Below are 21,256 nucleotides of genomic sequence, written 5' to 3' on the forward strand. Positions count from 1 at the left end.
TGAAACTCGCGCGATATACATGCGAGACAATCGCAAGTGTGACACCAGCTAAAATCGATAGATCAACTCTAAAATAAGACATTTCTTCTTTTGTATTAGATGGGCACAAAGGTAAGAACAACTCTGGTAAACCGAGAATTAAAGTAGAACTCCAGCATTTTTTTTTTCAATGTTCAAGTCGCACTTTAAATGTAAGCCCCTGTCTCTAGCGTTATACTCACATGCCTGCATTTTTATGCTTTTTCGGCTCCGCTTGGGTCCCGTGGTACCATCTTGTGACTGTAGTTTGTGACCGTCCAGAAGTCAGAAGTTACGTCATAACCTCAATGCAACTATGAGAACCAGTATTAGGCTTTCATAGACTTGGTGGTAGATGATGAAGCCGCCAGAATATGAGAGGAATATGAGTATACTACAGGGGTCAGGGGTAGGGATGAGCGGACCCGGACTGTAAAAGGTCGGATCTGCATGGTTTTAAAAATACTCGGGTGACGGGCCTGAACCCGAGATTCCGGGTGTTTTATCCAGATCCGGCACTCAAGAAATTAAAAAAAGGGAAAAATAAAATAAGAATGAAGCAAGCGCTCCATACGTAGCGGACAACTGCTTCCAGGTCGCACATTCACTTACTGTGCCGCTCATTATCGCTCATCGTATATGCACTGCTTTCCCCGCCCACCGGCCGTCCTGGCGTCTGTGATTGGTTGCAGTCAGACGTCCCCCCAGTCTGTGTGACAGTGTCTAGCTGCAACCAAATACAGGTCCAGTCTGCAGGTCAGCATTGTGGTATAAAAATAAATAAATAAAACAATTGGCGTAGGGTTCCCTCATATTATGATACCCAGCACAGATAAAGCCCATGGCTATAGGCTGCAGCCCCAAGCCCTGTGCTCATCTTGCCTGTGTATGAAAATAAGAGGGACCGCATGCGGCTTTTTTTTGTTTTACATTATTTAAGTAAATAATTTTAAAAAAGCGACATGCGGTCCCAACAATTTTGATACCCAACCAAGATAAAGCCATACAGCTGGGGGCTAGTATTCTCAGTTTGGGGAGATTCATGATTATTGTCCACCCCCCAGCCTAAAAATAGCAACCTGCAGCCACCGCAAAATTGTCGCATCTATTAGATGTGACAAGCCTGGCACTTTACACGGCTCTTCCCGATTGCAATCAAGGGTGGCAATCAAGGTAATGAGGGAGTTAATGGCAACCCACAGCAGCAACTAAGTTCTGGATTAGTGGTGGCAGCATCTATGAGACACCCTCATCACTAATCTGTAAGTGAAAGTAAATAAACACAAACACCAGGAAAATCCTTTATTTGGAATAAAATACAAAAACACCCATTACACCCATATATTAACCCACCAAAAACCAATGCGGGTCTGATGTAATCCACACGAGGTCCCACGATGATTCATCTCTGCTACATGTAAGTTACAGCGAGCGATCATAGAGCATGACTGCCCACTGTGAGTGCAGACAGAGACTGAGCCGTGATCAGTGGTGACATCACTCAGGGGATTTGCTGGTCACAGCTGGAGGTTCCCATGGTCCTCTACCTGTAACAGTAACAGCAAAAATCCACTTTTTTATTCATTTTTTGCCGTGTTTTTTTGTTGCAGTGTTCTGCCAAGAGGTGCAAGTGTGGTGCATCCAATTTCTTTTTTTTTGGGGCCAAGAGATGCAGATTTGGTGATGAAATTTTGACACTATATTCATGTACCCCATCTACACCTCCTTGCAAAAAAATATCAAAACCGCATTCGATATGACACGGTAGTGATGCAATTTTTTGCCAGGAGGAGTAGAATGAGTGCAGCAATATAGTGTAAAAATTTCAGCACCAAATCTGCATCTCTTGGCCCAAAAATTCTGTTATTTGTGCCAGGAGATGCAGGTGAGTTCACTGAGTTTAATGGGGTCATCAGAGGTCCTCTGAGGTCAGGTTACCTGCCGTCACAGGTGGAAGTATTCCATTAGCTCCATTATCACCCCTCACAACACTTCAGCACCTGTAAAAGAAAGACCGTCATCAGCTCAGAGTTGCAAATTGGCATGTAACCTATAGAGACATATCATTACACATGTGGAGTTTCAGCGTCCTGGAATAAATAGAAGTGGGTCAGGTGAAATCTTTAATGAACGCCCATCATAAAAACTCCTTGCAGTTGTCCTTGGTGAGATTTGACCCCAGCGATGTAAAGCAACAGTGCTAACCACTGAGCCACCGTGCTGCTATAGTAAAGAGGATGAGGCTGCCTCACTACCATATAAGAGTGGTAGTGGTAAATTACATGGAGGGAACTTGCTCTAGGTCATTCACCAACTTGGGGACCTTTGCATTGTCTGTGGTGGCTTGGATGTGGCCACACACGCATAGGTACATTGCTGGCGTCCCTGCACTCCTTCTTCCCCTCCCTGAAGGGACGCTAACTCATTCACCGCTCTGATTGGCCCACACCATGATACCTGGCTTTCCTGTGGTCCTCCAAGTGGCCCTTCACTGCTTCCCCCTCCAGGGGTCTGTGCATGCCGACTGCTCCTTGGGTGTGCATATGCACCGCTGCCCTTCTCTTAAAGAGCCAACAAGTCATTTTCTTCAAGTGCCTCTCAGCCTATTGCTGAGAGGCACTGGGATTTTAAGGCACTCTCCCGCTAGGGAAGGTGCCTGATCAACGCTATTAATTAGTTAGGGGTTTGTTCACATGCAGTCTATTTGTCAGGTACCTTTGTTTGTTGTGCTTCCCATTACAGAGTACAGTGTCTTTGCCTGTCTCCCTGTACCATCTGTACCCCAGTGTCTAGCTGTGCCGTCTGCCTCAGCTATCCCGATGGTCCCAGCTTTACTAGTGACTGTGTTTGTCAACCCCAGCCATGCCATCTGCCTCAGTTATCCTGGTGGTCCCAGCTTTACTAATGACCGTGTCCGTCCACACCAGCCGTGCTGTCTGCTTCAGCTACTCCAGTGGTCCCATCTTTACTAGTGACTCTGCCTGTCCATCCTAGCTGTGCTATCTGACTCAGATGTCCCGGGTGGTTCCTGATTATACTAGTGACTGTACCTGTCCATCCTGGTTGTGCTATCTGCCTCATCCGTCCTGGTGGTCCCTGTCTACATTAGAGACTCTATCTGTCTGCATCTGCGTCCGTCCCTGCCTTGAGGGGTCAGCTGCCACAATCCTGGTCTCTGCACTGGGAGTGGCACCTTGTGTCTGCCTCGCGGTGGGCACTTAGTTAAGCCCCTAACACAAAAGTGTAAGCCCGGGGTCCTCCTGTGGTCCAGTGGCTCCACTCCTGCTCGACGCTTTACCATCTCTCCAGCGGTGAGCGTTCTAATAAGACTCTTTTGAAGTCACCTTTGTTAAATGTGTCCTTTAGGGACCAGATATCAAAGGTCAGAAGGGCCCACATTAACCTTAATCGAGCTATGGGTCAATCTTTTTAACAAAACGCGCCTGAATAATCTGAGCTTGCCTGTTTATGACATATGGATGTTGGCTGATCTAATTTATATGGGAACTCTTTGTATATTTCATCTAGAAAAATGGTGATACTTCTACTCTAGGATATTCCTGTCTTGTGCAATTATAATACTTATTACCTTGTTTAAGAAAAACAGTTCCTGTTCCGGAAGTGAAATATTGTAATGTTCCCATCTAATTTCTGGTGAAGTATCGTGGAATGCCATAGCTTGCTGTGTCAGGGTCCTGAAATGGGATCTCACACTTCTGTGCAGTTAGTTTTGGAAGTCGCTTGCATTATAACACAGTATGAAATGCTTATTATAAAAAAAGTGTTAGCGAGGGAAACCTCACGGAATAGAAAGCTTTCACAGAGGAGCTTTCTAAACTCATTGTTTGACATCTGCAATACGTATTAGGTATTGAACTGAAGCGTTTTCTGAGAACTGTAGGTTGGGTCGGTCTAAATCTGGTTTACAGCTGTCACATTAGAAAGACATGTATATTTTGTAACTTCACAGTAGCTGACTGACATATTTGCTTCTGCTTTTCAGAGTGTCTCCGCTGCAGAAATCTGAAATTGTAGACATGGTAAAGAAACATGTAAATGCCATCACACTGGCAATCGGAGATGGTGCCAACGACGTAGGAATGATCCAGACCGCACACGTCGGAGTTGGGATCAGTGGGAACGAGGGCATGCAGGCAACCAACTCCTCCGATTACTCCATAGCTCAGGTCAGGAGCTCAAATGAGCAGCTGTTGTAGACTGTTGACAGAGGTATCAGATACATGTATCATAAGGCAGCCCCTGAATCCCACACAAATCATTTGGGGATATCATCTGTGCCGTCACCAAAACCCACCAAACCATCTCCTTGGATGGCCTTGTGTAGTTTATATTTTATTATCTCTCTAATAATGTAATGGAAGATATTTCATTTCGTATTAGCAGATGTGGGCTTCGAGGAAGCAAGGGAGAGGCGCCACTAAGGACAGCTTGTGTCTAAACTCCCTTCCTAAATATGATATATATCCCTCCTGGACAATGTTCCATGGTTTTGTTGAAGCAATTTACGACTCCTGAAGTTCAGAGAAGGTCAGAGGAGCCTTTTTTTTCTTTAAAAATGTTATCTAAATTTACACCCCACCCATCCCAGGATCGGCCAAGAAGAACTGTGTAACTTTTACTACACTAATGATCTTATCAACATTACTGTCAATTTGTGGGGGCTAAATTCATGATAACTTAAAATGGCCATAAAAACAAGATTGTTTGTTTTTCCCCGGTTAAATTTATGTGCATTAGGACCACCCTCAGCCATTTTTCATGGGTTGAAACAAGGATTGGACAACTTTATGACTATGGACAACTTTGGTATAAAAAAATGTTAACATACAGTATGTTAGTGGTTACTAGTGATGGGTGAATAGTAAGATATTCGGGTTCGGGATATTCCTACTAAGTACCTAGTACTATTCCGATATTCATCACAAATAACAAACCTAATGCAAGTCAGTGGGGAACCCGAGCATTTTTCTGGGAAATCTTTAAATAAAATGCTCGGGTTCCCCATTGACTTGCATAAGATTCATTATTCATGAATACTGGAATAGTACTAGTTCTTCGGTACGAATATCCCGAACCCGAATATTTTACTATTTGCCCATCACTATTGGTTACCTTAAAATTGTAATATTTTTCATGCTGTAATACTCAATCCTTCATTCATTTACCAACACCTGGTATGCAGTTTCAGACTTTCTCTTTCAGTAATATAGGTTGGATATCACTTGCTTTCACGTATCGGCATAGTTCTAGAACTACATGTATTTCCACTCTATGTGATCTATCAAAACAAAAAAATAATTGGCCCAATCTTCAAACATTATAAACAGAAAAAAATTCAAACACTAAAAAAAATGTTTGGCTCATGTGTGAGATTTCCATGAGCCGGTGGTAACATCGGCTCATTGAAATCATGGTATCACACCCACAGGGACGTGATAACACGGAAAGAAGGCTAACTAGTTGGGGCGAAGCAACGCAATTGCGACTAGTCCCAGCACTTATTAGCATAGGAAAAACGTAAATTATTAATTTCAACCTTTTTTATACTTTGTTTTTATACAATATTATTAGACAGGGATGGTTATACAGGGATTTTTAGCCCACACATGTTCCTGTTGCTAGGTTAAAAGACATATGGGACCTGGCAGGTTCACTTTAACATTATAAGGCCACGTGCATATGTTGAGTATTTGGTGAGTTTTTTACCTTAGTATTTGTAGCCAAAACCAGGACTGGGTAAACAATACAGCAGTGGTACCTGTGTTACTATTATACTTTTCCTCTGGTTGTTCCTCTGTTGGTTTTGGCTACAAATACTGAGGTAAAAAAACCTTACCAAGTACTCAACGTATGAATGCCTAGTGATTAGTGATGGGCAAATTGGGCTGTAAAATTTGGGATCCGCACCAATCCCAAACACAAAGTTTTCAGGGAACTCCATATAACTATCCAGATTTGGCTACCCGGATAATAAAAATAAAAGGAAGAAAATAGGGAATAAAGCAGGAGCGTTATATTTACTGAGTCTCCCATGCAGCGGTAACACTACTTCCACTCATTACCCTTATACATATTCACTGCTTCCCCCGCCCACCAGCAGTTTCGGTGTCTATTATTGATTGCAGTCAGACGCATCCTCACCCTCTGTGTCAGCATGTGCAATTGCTTGGAATCACACACGCTGTCTGTCTCTAAAGTGGTGTAAAAATAAATAAAAAACAAGTGGTGTAGGGTCCCACTGTATTAGGATTCCCAGCACATCTAAAGCATTCAGCTACAGATTGGAGCCCCCAGCTGTGTGCTTATCTTGTCTGTGTATCAAATTAAGAGAGACCCCTTGCGTTTTTTAAAAAACAATATTTAAATAAATAATTTAAAAAACCCACCATGCGGTCCCCTCCAATTTTGATACCCAGCCATGATAAAGCCGACAGATGAAGGCTGGGGAGAGCCATGGTTGTTGGGCTCCCCCCATCCTAAAAATAGTAGCTTGCAGCCACCTAGAATTGTCACATCCATTAGATGCAACAATCCCAGCACTTTACCCAGTTAATCCTGATTGCCCGGGTGTAATGGCAATCAAGGTAATAAACAGTTAATGACAGCTCACAGCTGCAACTAAGCCTTAGATTAGTTATGAGAAGCGTCTATGAGACAACCCAGTACTAATTTGTAAGTGAAAAGATATAAATACAAACACCGAAAAAATCTCCCAAAAGCCGCTTTTTAAAATTATTTATTTAAATCATTAAAGAAAAGCCACATGTGGTCCCTCCTCTTTTGATACACAGCCAAGCTGGGGGCTGCAGCTTGTAGCCGTAGGCTTTATCTGTGCTGGGTGTCATAATATGGTGGGACCCTACTCCTACTTTTTTATATATTTATTTTTACACCACTATAGAGATGCTGACAGCAGGTGTAATTCCAAGCAATCGCACATGCTGTGACACAGAGTGAGGGCACAGTCTGACTGCAATCAATTAGAGATGGCGGTGGGCGGGGGAAGCAGTGAATAAAGGTCGTTTTACACGCTGCAACATCCCTAGCATTTGCTAGCATCATCGTACATGCAGCAGCAACGATAATTGAGACTAGGGGGGCATGTCACCTATTAGCGATTTTGAACGTTTTTGCGACGATTCAAAATCGGTCATAGGTGTCACATGCAACGACATCGCTAACGCGGCTCGATGTGCGTCACTAATTTCGTGACCCCAACAACATCGCTTTAGCGATGTCGTAGCGTTTAAAGCGGCCTTATGGATGAGGGTAATGAGCGGCCCTGGAAGTAATGTTACAGCCATGCGGGAGGTAAATATAACGTTCCTGTTCTAATCCCCCTTGACCTTTCTATCACCATTTTAAAGCATAATATTTGGGTCTCCATAGACTTATATGGGGATCTGAGTCCGGGCAGATATTTGGGATTAATTCCGGTACCGAACCGGGTATTTGTTTTTTTAAATCTGGTTGGACCCTCCGATCATGAATATCTGTGGATTCGTCCATCTCTACTAATGATACAAAATGACACTGACCAAACACTGATGAAAAAATATGTTTTTTGCATACTAAAAATGTTAAAAGACTAGTGATGGGCGAACCCGAACTGTAAAGTTCGGGGTCCGTACTGAACACATAGTGTTCGTGCACACGATCCCGAACATGAGCTTTCTGGGAAGCTCATGTTACAGTTCAGGTCCAATTTGGTTCCAGGAATTGTAAAAAAAAAAAAAAGCACATTAGTAAAAAAACCTTAGCTTATACTTACCGCTCTCGCAACGCGTCCTGCAGACTCTGTGTCCCGGCCGCTTCTGCTTCCGGGTCCGATCATTAACTTACAGTGGTATTCATTGCACTGCTCGTCACTCGGCAGTTTTCGACTTTTTTCGGACGTGTGCGCGGTGACATCAGAGTTCACCCAAGTCCATGAGCCATTGACTCGACTGAACTTTGACTGCCACTATGCGAGTCTTGCATCGTTGTCACCCGGCACGGCACACACTCTCCCAACAGGAGCGAGTCGGCTGCATGTATTTCCATGCAGCTGAGGCGCTCCTGTCAGGAGAGTGTGTGCCGTGCCAAGTGATACCGATGCAAGACTCTCAGGAGTCATACGCAAGCCTCAGCTGTGCACTCAGGTGAAGTCTCTGACAGCCCTCAGCTGAGTCTGTGTGAGCAGACCTGTGTTTGTCTCCTTGCACAGATGTAGCAGAGCTAAAGATGCTCGCCCGCCTTTGGACTACGTTGGACGTTTTTAATAATAAAGATAAAGTAATAAAGATGGAGTCCTAAATGTCGTCTGTTTTATTTCTAATAAAATATTTTTTCTCTGTGTTGTTGTTTTATTTTACTGTTAAAATTACAGACAATCACAGATGCTTAACAGAGTGGGCGTCTGTGATTGGATGCTGGAGTAACCTGAAACCAGCCCATACATTCTAGCATCTAGAATATATGGGCAGATTCCAGGTTACTCTAACAGCCAATCATAGACGCCCATTCTGCATGACAGCGTCTGAGATTGGCTGTTGGGTCCCTCACACATATAATAGTGTAAAAAATAAATAAATAATTTTAAAAAAATGACAATGCTCCGCGGTATTTTTGGTTCTCAGTGCTGAAAAAGCAGACGGCTACGGGCTGCCACCCCCATCTGCCTGGCCTTACCTTGGCTGGCAATCAAACTACAGAGATGCCCATTAATTATTTTTTTTAATTATTTAAAAAAAATTTTTTAAAAAAATGCGTAGGCCAATATCAGACCTATCTCTGCAATTTTGTGCCGATCATTCAGTTCTTGAAAATTCGTGGCCATATGCATAGCCCCTTTAATATTGTAGGTACAAGTTATATGTGTGAAAACCAACAATACACAAAAAACTGACGTCTAAAAGAGCCCTAACATGTATGGACTTTAAGGTGAATGTATTTTTTTCCACAACTGTATATGTGTAAAGGGAGTTTATGGGTTAACAGTCAGAGCCCATATGGTAGTGTGCTATAAATGTTTGATTACCAAAAGACTATAGCTACATGCATCAGATCAATATACTGTATGTGTCTCATCCTTACATCTGTTGTGCGAGTCTATATTGATTCATGAGCCTAGTAATGAAATTTCCTCTAAGGCTGGGTATACACTAAAGGGCACTTTACACGCAGCGACATCGCTAGCGATGTCGCAGCCGATCGCACCCGCCCCTGTCGTTTGTGCGTCACGGGCAAATCGCTGCCCGTGGCGCACAATATCGTTAGTCCCCGTCACACGGACTTCCCTCCTAGCGACGTCGCTGTGGCCGGCAAACCGCCTCCTTTCTAAGGGGGCGGTTCGTGCGGCGTCACAGCGACGTCACACGGCAGCCGTCCAATTGAAGCGGAGGGGCGGAGAGCAGCTGAAAGAAAGTGACGCCCACCTCATTGCCGGAGGACGCAGGTAAGGTGTTGTTAGTCGTTCCTGGGGTGTCACACGTAGCGATGTGTGCTGCCTCAGGAACGACTAGCAGCATCAACGATATTTGCGATTAGAACAGCGTGTCAACGATCAACGACGTCGCTAACGAGGCCGGATGTGCGTCACGAATTCCGTGACCCCAACGACATCTCGTTAGCTATGTCATGTAAAGCGGCCTTTAGCGATTATTAAACCGATCTGATGCTTTTATTGAAATCTGTAATTTTGTAGATGAGCAAAGAGTATCCTTACTAGAGATGAGCGATGTTCGAGGTTTGAGGTTCGCCAATTTCATGTTCGAGTGATTTTGGGGGGGTATTCGAGTCGTTCGACGAACTCGAACGATTTGCTAAAAGTTCGGCTGTTCGAGTTACGTTCGAGAACGGTTTGAGCACCAAAAGCGTGGCTTTTCACAGTAAGTATGTGCGAACGTTGCGTATCTGCATGCGTCCTGCGTCCCCAGCACAATCCCTCTCTCTTTCCTACTCCACGATCATGGGCGCCTCGCTGCACGGCTGTCACAAATCTCCAGCGGCATTTCCTCTTTTGAAAATGTCTGCCGCTTCATTATTCAATTAGTTATTCCGTGCTTTCCCCACTCACCAGCGCCCATGATTGGTTGAAGTCAGACACGCCCCCACGATGAGTGACAGCTGTCTCACTGCAACCAATCACAGCCGCCGGCGGGCGGCTCTATATTGTGCAGTAAAATAAATAAATAAATAAAAAAATGCGGTTCCCCCCATATTTGATATCAGCCAGGATAAAGCCACACGGCTGGAGGCTGGTATTGTCAGGATGGGGAGCGCCACATTATGGGGAGGCCACCACCCTAACAATATCAGTAGGCAGCCGCCCAGAATTGCCGCATCTATTAGATGCGGCAGTCCTGGGACTCTACCCAGCTCATCCCGAATGGCCCTAGTGCGGTGGCAATCGGGGTAATGAGTTAATCATGCCAGGCGTCTCCCCGAGACACCTTCCATGATTAAACTGTAAGTGAAAGTAAAGAAACACACACAGCGAAATATCCTTTATTTGGAAGAAAAGACAAAAAAAACCCCTCATTTACCTTTTTATTAATCCCCAAACAACAATCCGGTCTGAAGTAATCCACACGATACTGTCAGCTCTGCTACATGAAGATGACAGGGAGCGATCTTTGTCCTCTCGACGTATCACCTGAAGTGAGCCGCGCTGTCACCAGACTTCACTCTGCAATGTAGATGTCTCAGTCTCTCTTTTTTTCTCTTTTTACCTCTCTCTCTCCCCCTTTCTCTCTCTTTCTCTCTCTCTCCGCTCTCTCTCTTTTTCTCTTTATCTCTTTTTCTCTCTCTTTTTCTGTCTTTTTCTCAGTCTCTTTTTCTCTTTCCCTCTCTCTCTTCTCCCTCTCTCTCTTCTCACTCCCTCTCTCTTTTTTCTCTCTTTTTCTCTCTTTTTCTCTCTCTTTCCCTCTCTCTTTTTCTCTCTTTTTCTCAGTCTCTCTTTTTCTCTTTTTCCCTCTCTCCCCCTCCCTCTCTCCTCTCTCTCTTTTTCTCTCTCTTTTTCTCAGTCTCTCTTTTTCTCTTTTTCCCTCTCTCTCTCTCTTCTCTCTCTTTTTCTCTCTCTCTTTCTCTCTCTCTTTCTCTCTCTCTCTTTTTCTCTTTTTCTCTCTCTCTATTTCTCAGTCTCTTTTTCTCTTTTCCCCTCTCTCTCTTCTCTCTCTTCTCTTTTCTCTCTTCTCTCTCTCCCTCTCTCTTTCTTTCTCTCTCTATTTTCTCTCTCTTTCTCTCTTTTTTTTCTCTTTTTCTCTCTTTTTCTCAGTCTCTTTTTCCCTCTCTCTCTCTCTCTCTCTCCCCCTCTCTCTCTCCTCTCTTTCTCTCTTTTTCTCTCTCTCTCGCTTTCTCTCTTTTTCTCAATCTCTCTTTTTCTCTTTTTCCCTCTCTCTCTCCCTCTATCTTCTCTCTCTCTTCTCTCTCCTCTCTCTCATCTCTCTCTCCCTCTCTCTCTTCTCTTTTCTCTCTCTTTTCTGTGTCTCTTTTCTCTATCTTCTCTCTCTCTCTTCTTTCTCTCTCTCTCAGACCTGGTGATGATCAGCTGATGCGGTCACCTGACGGGATCAGCTGACACTATAAGTCGAGCGGTGAGGCACTGATGCATCAGCTGATTGTATAAAAGCCGTTTATACAATCAGCTGCTGTGTCATGTGATTCAGGCCCTTGAACCTGACACATCATCTGATCGCTTTGCCTTCCAGGAAACCGATCAGATGATATTGGATCCAGATTGGATGGCGCGGGACCCTTGACCCAGGATTACTGCGGGAGGGGGTTCTTTATTTCAATAAAGATGGAGTCACTAATTGTGTTGTGTTTTATTTCTTTTTTTTAAATCAGATCTTTTTTTATTAAATCATTAGGGATCAATACAGAGAGTATTTCACTTTTCATATAACTGATAACAATAAACAGATAAACACATATGATTTATAAATCAAGTTCTTTCTCTGCATATATGTAAATATAATAATAGAGTTCTCAAATCATAATTATATTATATAACTTGAGCCTACAAACCTCGTGGCTCTACAAATAAACAAAACTTAAATTATGCAATAATGCCTCAGACTAACAGAAACACCTCCTCCATCAGCCGTGTCGCTCCACATCATATTGCTATACTCTCCCGCCCCTCCCTCTCCGTGCAGTCATCCATGAAACCATTCCAGTCCTCTCTCACCTCTTCATTCAAAGTCCATTTCGCCACAGAAAAAACTAGTTTTAATTCCCTTCCTCACACATGCCATCACTGCAGGCACAACAGTAACCGGTCCAGCATTGCATCCCGAACCAGTGCACTAGAGGGTAGGCCCGGCAACTCCATCCATGGCCGCCAAATGTTGTAAAACTTTTTCAATGTTTTTCTTTTTAAATAAACTCCCCTTTCCAATCTTATGACGTTATTTAATTTGTTTTTGAGCTCTGGTAATGTTGGTGGTAGAGGGTCTAACCAGTGATATGCAAGTAGCTTTCCCAGGGCTGTTGGAGAATCCGGATCCACTTCTCCTTCCCATAGGCTCAACAGGCACAGGCGGGGCGACGGTTGTATTGTGATATGATATATTTGACCTATAAGTCCCAGAGTTTGGTTCCAGAAATCACCAATGTGTCCACACTCCCACATAACATGCATCAAATGGGCATCATCCTGTCCACACCTAACACACTGTGTGTTTGGTCTGAGTCCCATCTTAAATAGTAGACTGGGAGTTTTATATACCCTGTGGATGAGATATATTTGAGACAGCTTTTGGCACTCCGATACCGCCAGTTTAGGAACTTGTTCCAATATATCAGACCACTGGCCTTCCGTCAGGGGACCGACGTCTCGTTCCCATTTGCTTTTAACAAGCAATGGATGTGTTTCCAGATGGGCAGGTAGTAATTTTTTATATAGTTCCGAAATAAGACCCTTAGAGGACTCAGATGTAAGCAGCCTATGTAATGTTTGATTATGTGTCACTGTGACCGGGTTTGTCCTCCCCTGTCTTTCCAGTGCGTGTCTCAGCTGCAAATACTGATAAAAGAAGACATGCGGAAGGTGAAACTCCGTTCTCAATTGTTCAAAGCTTTTAAGAGTATTATTTTGTAGTACTTGTGACACTAAATGGATCCCTTTATCCTCCCATCCTCTGAACCCTACTAATTTTTTAATTTCTGGCAAGTCGGGGTTCTGCCACAGTGGCCAGAGCTCTGTAGGTCCGCTTATCCCCAAAAGAGACTTATCCCTGTCCCACACCCGGAATATCATAGCCAGTGTGGGATATCGTGCCCCATTTATCTGTCTTTGTCCCACATCCAACCGGCAACCTGGGTACTTCCATACTGATCCCTCTCTCACTATATCACCACTGGTATCATACCCTCCTTCTTTGCCCCAACCCCTCAGATGTTGCATCTGGGAGGCTATATAGTATATATATGTGTTTGGTACCGCCAGTCCTCCCTCCTCCTTTCCCCGCTGTAGCACTTCCAGTCGAATCCTAGCTTGCTTTTTCTTCCAAATAAGTTCCCGGAATATTGTATTAATTTTTACAAAAAATTCCCTACATATCCACACTGGAGAATTATGTATAAGGTATAGTAATTGTGGCATCATTACCATTTTAATTAAATTGGATCTGCCGACATTTGATAGCGGCAAACGGCACCAGGTATGCACTTTTGCTCTGAATCGCTGTAACAGGGGTTCCAGATTTAGGGCCTGGAAATCCTTCGGGATTGGGCTGACAATTACTCCCAGATATTTAAACTCCCGGACCACAGGAACTGGAATCTGTAAGTCCGAAAAGTCCCCCGGAAGGGGGTCCAACGGCATTAAAGCCGACTTGGACCAGTTGATTAGTAGACCAGACCTCTGTCCAAATTCCCGAATGATATTCATTGCCGGCAAAATCGAGGAACGTACCCTGTCTAAATATAAGAGTAGATCGTCTGCGTATAATGATATCTTTTGTTCCACGGCTCCACACCGAAATCCCTCTACCTCCCTGGATTTCCGTATTGCCACTGCCAACGGCTCCACTGCAGTTGCGAATAGCAAGGGTGAAAGCGGGCACCCCTGTCTAGTACCTCTTCCAAGAGGAAAAGACTCGGAGAACCTGCCATTAACCCTAACCTTTGCCACCGGTGAGTCATATAGCAGTTTTACCCAATTTATGAATCTATGTCCAAAGCCCATTTTCCGAAGTACAGCCCACATATATTCCCATTCAAGGCTATCGAACGCCTTAGTGGCGTCTAATGACAAAATTGCCCTTTCCCCCGGTACCTCAGAACTATGTTGAATTCCCAAATATAATTTCCTGAGATTCATAGATGTGGCTCTGCATGGAATGAAGCCCGTCTGATCACTCTGCACTATAGATGAGATGACTCGGGACATCCTATTGGCGAGCACCTTGGCCAGCAATTTAATGTCTGTTTGTAGGAGAGAGATTGGGCGATACGAATCCGGGATCTCTGGATCTTTTCCAGGTTTTAATATTAAGACTATTAAGGCTTCCCTCATAGAGGGCGGGAGGACCCTCTGCCTTTCAGCCTCTTCAAATACCTTAAGTAGTTTGGGTAGCAGTAAGGGTGCATATGCTTTATAAAACTCTCCAGGCAGGCCATCCGTTCCCGGAGCTTTTTCATTTTGTGTCTGGCCAAGCGCTTCCTCCAGTTCTTCCAATGAGATGTCCCGGTCCAGCAATTCCCTGTTTACATCACTCAGTGAAGGAAGAGAGAGAGCATCCAAATACTGCTCAATCTCAGTCTCCGTGAGGTCACAGTCTGATGTGTATAGCCGCATATAATAGCTCTTTATTTCTCTTATTATATCCTCGCTTTCTGTTACAAAGTCACCTGATTCCGTCTTTAACCTATTTATATAGGAAGAGCCTTCCTGTGCTCTAATGACTGTGGCCAGTAGGTGCCCCACGCCCTCCCCCGCCATAAAATAATTTTGTTTAAGGAAATAGCGTTTATTTTCTGCCACCGACATGAGATTTTCTTTGAGTGACATCTGTGCCTTCTCTAGAGTGTGTTTAGTTTCTACTGTCGGGTTGAGCACCACCGCAGCCTCCGCATCAGATACCTCCTGAATCAGACTCTGGGTGTAACATTTGGTTTGATTTTTGCGTATGCATATTTCTCTAATATATATGCCCCTTACCACAGCTTTCATAGAGTCCCAAACTATGTGTGGCGGTGCAGAGCACTCATTAACATGGAAGTATTCTAGAATGTTATCATGTAAAGATCCCCCAATAAGCTGGATCCAGAAGGGATTAAGTTTCCAGATAGGCCTGGGCAGAGTGACGGGGTTTCCCCATGCAAGCGTAACATGTAATGGTGAGTGATCAGATACGCTTCTAGGTAGGTAGGCCACCTTTTGTGTATATGAGGCCATAAGTGCGTTTCCAATAGCCAGGTCTATCCGTGACATGGTGTGGTGGGAGCTAGAGTAACAGGAGAATTGTTTGGTTGTGGCGTGTTGGGCACGCCAAAGATCTACAAAACCCAGCTCCGTTAGCATTCTAGCAAATGAAGTCGGGGCGGCGTTCTCCGATATGTTTCCCGAGTGTAATTTATCTAGATAGGGATGTAAGTAATTATTAAAATCCCCTATCAAAAGCGTCGGCACAGATGGAAGGGAATCTAAAATTGACAATATCCTTTTTACCGGTTCGACTGAATATGGTGGAGGGATATATATCGCAACCAGAATAAATTGTATACCATACAGCGTGCAAAGCAAACATACAAATCTGCCCCCCGGGTCAATCACTGATTTGGTACATGAGAACGGGATGGATTTGTGCACCAACACACTCACACCCCGTGCATGGGTCGAGTATGTGGAATGATATTCATGCGCGATCCATCCCTTCCTCAGCCAATGAACATTATCCCTGACCATGTGGGTCTCGGAGAGACATAAAATAGCCGGTAAAAGTTTCTGTAGGTGAGTAAATATAGCACATCTTTTGTTCGCATCTCCGAGCCCTCTAACATTCCACGCTACAATATTTAAAGATGTCGCCATAAGCGTAGACTAAGATATGATCCGGACGGATACTTCATACCTGGAGGAGAGAGGCGTTCTCCACCGATTCTCAAAAACATTAGGTTGAGCGACACGACTGAGGCACACCACACTTCCCAAACAGATTGCATCATACAACAATAAACAAGAAAAACAAGGAGAGAGATAGGGCTCCGCACACCAGTGCGCAGTGCCCCTGCCCTCAAAATCAAGTGTATCTTACACATTTCTCCCAAATAGAGAGAATCAGGGCTAAAAACACGCCCCAAGTCCATGCAGGGAGGGGGTCCACAACTCGCTAGTGCAGCGGGTGTCCACAATGAACCGGCCGTCTCCCAACCTGGATCCTAGATGAATTTAACTGTAATGAGCTCACCAGCATAGCGTCCCAAACAAAAACAACGCCTGGCGGCAGAAAGGGAAATCTCAGGTATTCTTCCTCCTCAGGGATCTCTCATTGATATCCAGCCAAGACAATGCCGCCCCAGCCGTATCAAAAAAATGAGTCTCTCCGTTCGCAGCAATCCGCAGCTTAGCAGGGTACATCATGGAGTATGGCACTTGCAGGTTGCGCAGTCGTTTTTTTATCTCAATAAATTGCACTCTTTTACGTTGCACTTCCATGGAGAAATCAGGAAATATTGATATCTTCCTCCCATCAATTGCAAGTTCTTTGATATCTCTGGGTCTGCGCAGGATAGTGTCCCTATCTTTATAGTGCAGTAGTTTAATCAGAATAGGACGTGGGGGTGCTCCCGGCTGTGGGGCACGCGCAGGGACCCTGTGCGCCCTTTCAATGGTGAAGAAAGGGGACAGTATGTCTTTTCCCATGGTGTCTTTAAGCCATTTTTCAAAGAAATTCAGTGGGTCATTGCCCTCCATCCTCTCTGGGACCCCCACCAGTCGCAAATTACTTCTGCGGGAGCGATTTTCTAAATCATCCACCTTGTTTAGCAGTGTGGAGATATTTTGCGTGGCCTTTCCCAGCTCTCGTGACATTGGGGGCAATTTATCCTCTGTTGTACTCACTCTTTCCTCCAACTCCCCCATTCTGACAGTCACCCCTTGCAGCTCACGTTTAATACAGGCCATATCTGAGGTGACAGTTCCCATCTGGCTGCTTAGAGTGGCCAATGTGGTATTGCAAGAGTTAATTGCTGCCAGAATGTCTCTCAGTATGGCCTCAGTGAAAACAGGTGTTGTTTGCTCCACATCTCCCCCTCCTCCCTCTGCCAGCACAGGCCTGTGTGTCTGCATACCTTGTGCTGCTGAACATGCAGGGCCCAGGGTACTCACAGTCTCACTGTCGGGTATGTTTTCTCCCTGCTCCAGGGCCCGTTCAGCGCTGCCATCGGGTGCCTCGTTGCAGGTAGGCTCTGTGCCAGGGGCCACTCTGGCAAACCGCTCCAACCTGCTTGCTACTCCCACTGCTCCAGCTCGGGATGGTGTGGATGCCGGCGGCGCCATATTGGATTCTTCAGAGGCACGCTCCTGCGCGTCTCTGTCCCTTTTATTGCTACTGCGGGTCGGCATATCCTGGCTGTGCTCGCTTCCCTGGGTGTTATAAGTTGTGTTGCAGCCCTCCAGGGTCGGTAGTGCCTGTCAGCAAGGCCGGTGTGCAGGATAATTCAGGATCCAGGCAGGAGATCACCCACGCTGCTTCCTCTCTACATGAGGTCCAGGCCACACACCCCCGTTGTGTTTTATTTCTAATAAAAATATTTTTCTGTGTGTTGTGTTTTTTTTATCTGTACTAGAAATTCATGGTGGCCATGTCTAATATTGGCGTGACACCATAAATTTCGGGCTTAGGGCCAGTTGATAATATACAGCTATCCCTAACCCCATTATTACCCAGTGAGCCACCCGTCACCAGGGCAGCTGGAGGAGTTGGATACAGCGCCAGAAGATGGCGCTTCTATGAAAGCGCCAGTTTCTGGGGCGGCTGCGGACTGCAATTCGCAGCAGGGGTCCCCAGAAAGCTTGGGCACCCTGAGCTGAGGATTCCAATCCCCAGCTGCCTAGTTGTACCTGGCTGGACACAAAAATTGGGCGAAGCCCACGGCATTTTTTTAAAAAATTATTTCATGAAATTCATGAAATAATTAAAAAAAATAAGGGCTTCCCTATAATTTTGGTTCCCAGCTGGGTACAAATAGGCAGCTGGGGGTTGGGGTCAGCCCATAGCTGCCTGCTGTACCTGGCTAGCATACAAAAACATGGCGAAGCCCACGTAATTTTTTTGGGGGGCAAAAAACTCCTGCATACAGTTCTGGATGAAGTATGCTGAGCCTTGTAGTTCTGCAGCTGCTGTCTGTTTGTATGGAGGAGAGCAGACAGCAGCTGCAGAATGACAAGGCTCAGCATGCTTCATTCACTAGTGTATGCAGGAGTGCTGGACGAAGCACGTTTAGGTGCGAAACGCGCGTCAGTGTGGCTGTTGGAGGCCGTGGCAATCTCACTTTTGGACTTTTTGGTAATGTGTTGTACTAATCTACCTACTGTACTGTAAACCATACCTTTGTTATTTCCTACACATTATTTGATATCTATTACTGGGAAAAGGTTGCAGCTATTTATGATTGTTGGAACAGAATAACATTTCATACCATCCATATGTATGGATTCCATTGATGACAGTATAACAAGTGCCCGGTGTCCACATTATTCCATCCGTCCCTCTTGGGCTGATCCATTAATTGTTATGTGGTTTTAATAATTATTGTTGATAATAAAGATGAATTGTTATATATAATATGGCCTGCATTTTCCTTTTTTGGTGGTTACATTGCCATTGTACTGTATCACACTGTACTAGAGTGCGCCGGATCTGCCAATCCGGCGAAAAGCTGGATGTGTGAAACAGCCCTTATGGTGTCCTTATAATGTATCTTGCATTAGATGTTTTGTATATTGTTTTTTCTCTACTTTTAATGAAACTTTTTTTGCTTTTGCATTTAAGCTTGTGTTACCTAATGATTTATACAGCACGGTTAATAAGGCCCCGGTCACAGCACATTGGCGTTTGCTGATGCATTCTTTCCAGAAGAACTCCCAATCTGTCTCCTTCCTATGAAAGCGATGTGTGTATTATAAATTCTCTGCTATCTGCCGGGACTTAGCACCTTCCAGACTGCATTTCAGAGGTTGCTACTCATCTGTTAGCATTTTATTTCTGGCAGTAAAATGACTGAGGGCTATAGGATTATGACTGCCATGTGGTGGATCTGTCACTACATCTTTATGCTGTCTAAAAGATTTTGGGTTCTGTTGCAGAATCTGTATCAGTAGTGATCAAGTGTCTTTTATGTTTCTGGTTATGGCATCCAGGCTAATATGTCCAAAATAGTCCATTTACCTCTGCCCCATTACACACAGTCCTGCCTTAACATGAACCCGTCAGGTCCAATATCCACCCAGAATCATAATCAGTTCTGGGGGAATATTGCTAGTCCCTGCCTAACCGACCCTGTATACACAACCATAGATAAAGGGATCTTTAGAAAGAGTATATATAAAGATCTTTTATGATATGCTAATGAGGCCAGCGACTAGTCGCAAGGGCTTTACTTCCTGTGCTCATTCCACCCTCTTAGCATGTTAGCACACCCACTGCAGTGTGCTAACACGCTATTCAATGCAGCATTATCAGCCATGACGCGCGTACCTGTGTCCACTGTCACTACTGATCAGAAGTCCCAACACTTCCGGTCATGCGCACTAGACCTCTCTGAAGCCGGGACGCGTACACCCGGCTTCATACTGCGCATGACTGGTAGTGCCGAGACTTCTGATCAGAGGTGACAATGGACACAAGTACGCAATGATGATGCTGCATTGAATAGCATGTTAGTACATCCTTGTGGGTGTGCTAACATGCTAAAAGGGCGGAATCAGCGCTGGAACTAATGCCCTTCTGACTAGTCCCCTCACTCATTAGCATATCATAAAGGATCTTTAGAAATACTTTTTCTATAGACCTCTTTATCTATGCTAGTGTATACATGGATGGTTAGTCAGGGATTATCAATATACACCCAGAACTGCTTGTGGTTCTTGGTGCATATTACACCTGACAGTTTTACTTTAAGGGGTATGATAAGACTTGGTACAAAAGTCTACAGTCACTTTATTTGACTGCAGGCTCTCGAATCATGAAATTTTCCAGTGTGAGTGGTCACATATGTGTGCAATTTGAATACTTGCGGTCACATGCTGACTAGACTTAGCCAGTTTCTCACTTGTATTTGGAATCCAAACATGTCTAGTTGCCATGTGACAGCAAGTATGAAAATCACATACATTTGGTCACTTGACCTTCTACTAGCACTGGGATTATAGGGAAGTGTGACACCTTGTGCACCCGGTCATGGTTTGGCCATCTATATTCACTTAAAGCAACTGTATACTTTTGTCCTGGAGAACCCCTTTAATACTGTAGCTACTAAATATATCTATAGTTCTGTGGACACGTTCATTTCACAGACCCCAGCTCACTAGCTGTCCCCCTCTTCAGGGACCCAGCTAATGCAGTCCACTCTGTGAAAACGTGATATAGGGAAGGACAAGCAAAGCAGATTGATTCACATATTTATGAAATAAGTAGTAATGTATATTTTTAATCTTCTGCCTTGGTTTTATCAGTCATCTGAATGGTCCTCAAAAATGATTGACAGCCCTCAGTGTATGAGTGTGCATATAGAGATTTGTGGCTACCACTCAGTAAGACCACCTATAGGACTCCTAAGTCCAAAATGATGATTAAATGATAAGGTTACCCATTTTGATACAGGTAAAATATATCTTTGTACCGTGTTAGCCAGTAGAGATAAAAAAAGTTTGTTTAAAAGAACTGAGAGTCCTCAGTAGTTGATACCTTTTAATGGCTACCTGAAAAGATGGTAATAATAGCAAGCTTTCGAGACTACTCAGGTCTCTTCATCAGGCATGGTAAACGGTACCATGCCAGATGAAGAGACCTGAGTAGTCTCGAAAGCTTGCTATTATTACCATCTTTTCAGTTAGCCATTAAAAGGTATCAACTACTGAGGACTCTCAGTTCTTTTAAACAAACTTTTTTTAGGTTACCCATTGTAATTCATTTTGCCTCCTTTTGCCTTGTTCAGTTGTTGAGTTACAAGATAATTGTTGGATTCCTCCTACCTTCACATGATGCTGTTACGTGTCCACCCAATG

The 21,256-nt window shown here is 44.4% G+C and overlaps 1 protein-coding gene across 1 annotated transcript in view; it reads left to right on the forward strand.

The window, feature by feature from the left end:
• ATP8A2 (ATPase phospholipid transporting 8A2) overlaps window positions 1–21,256 on the forward strand; it is a 1,156,459-nt gene that overhangs the window by 576,714 nt on the left and 558,489 nt on the right. The window contains exon 26 of the mRNA XM_075337374.1: window positions 4,022–4,205. Coding sequence (XP_075193489.1) covers window positions 4,022–4,205 — 184 coding nt within the window. The remainder of the gene's footprint in view (window positions 1–4,021; window positions 4,206–21,256) is intronic.

The sequence above is a fragment of the Anomaloglossus baeobatrachus genome, chromosome 2, assembly GCF_048569485.1.
Source record: "Anomaloglossus baeobatrachus isolate aAnoBae1 chromosome 2, aAnoBae1.hap1, whole genome shotgun sequence".
NCBI lineage: Eukaryota > Metazoa > Chordata > Amphibia > Anura > Aromobatidae > Anomaloglossus > Anomaloglossus baeobatrachus.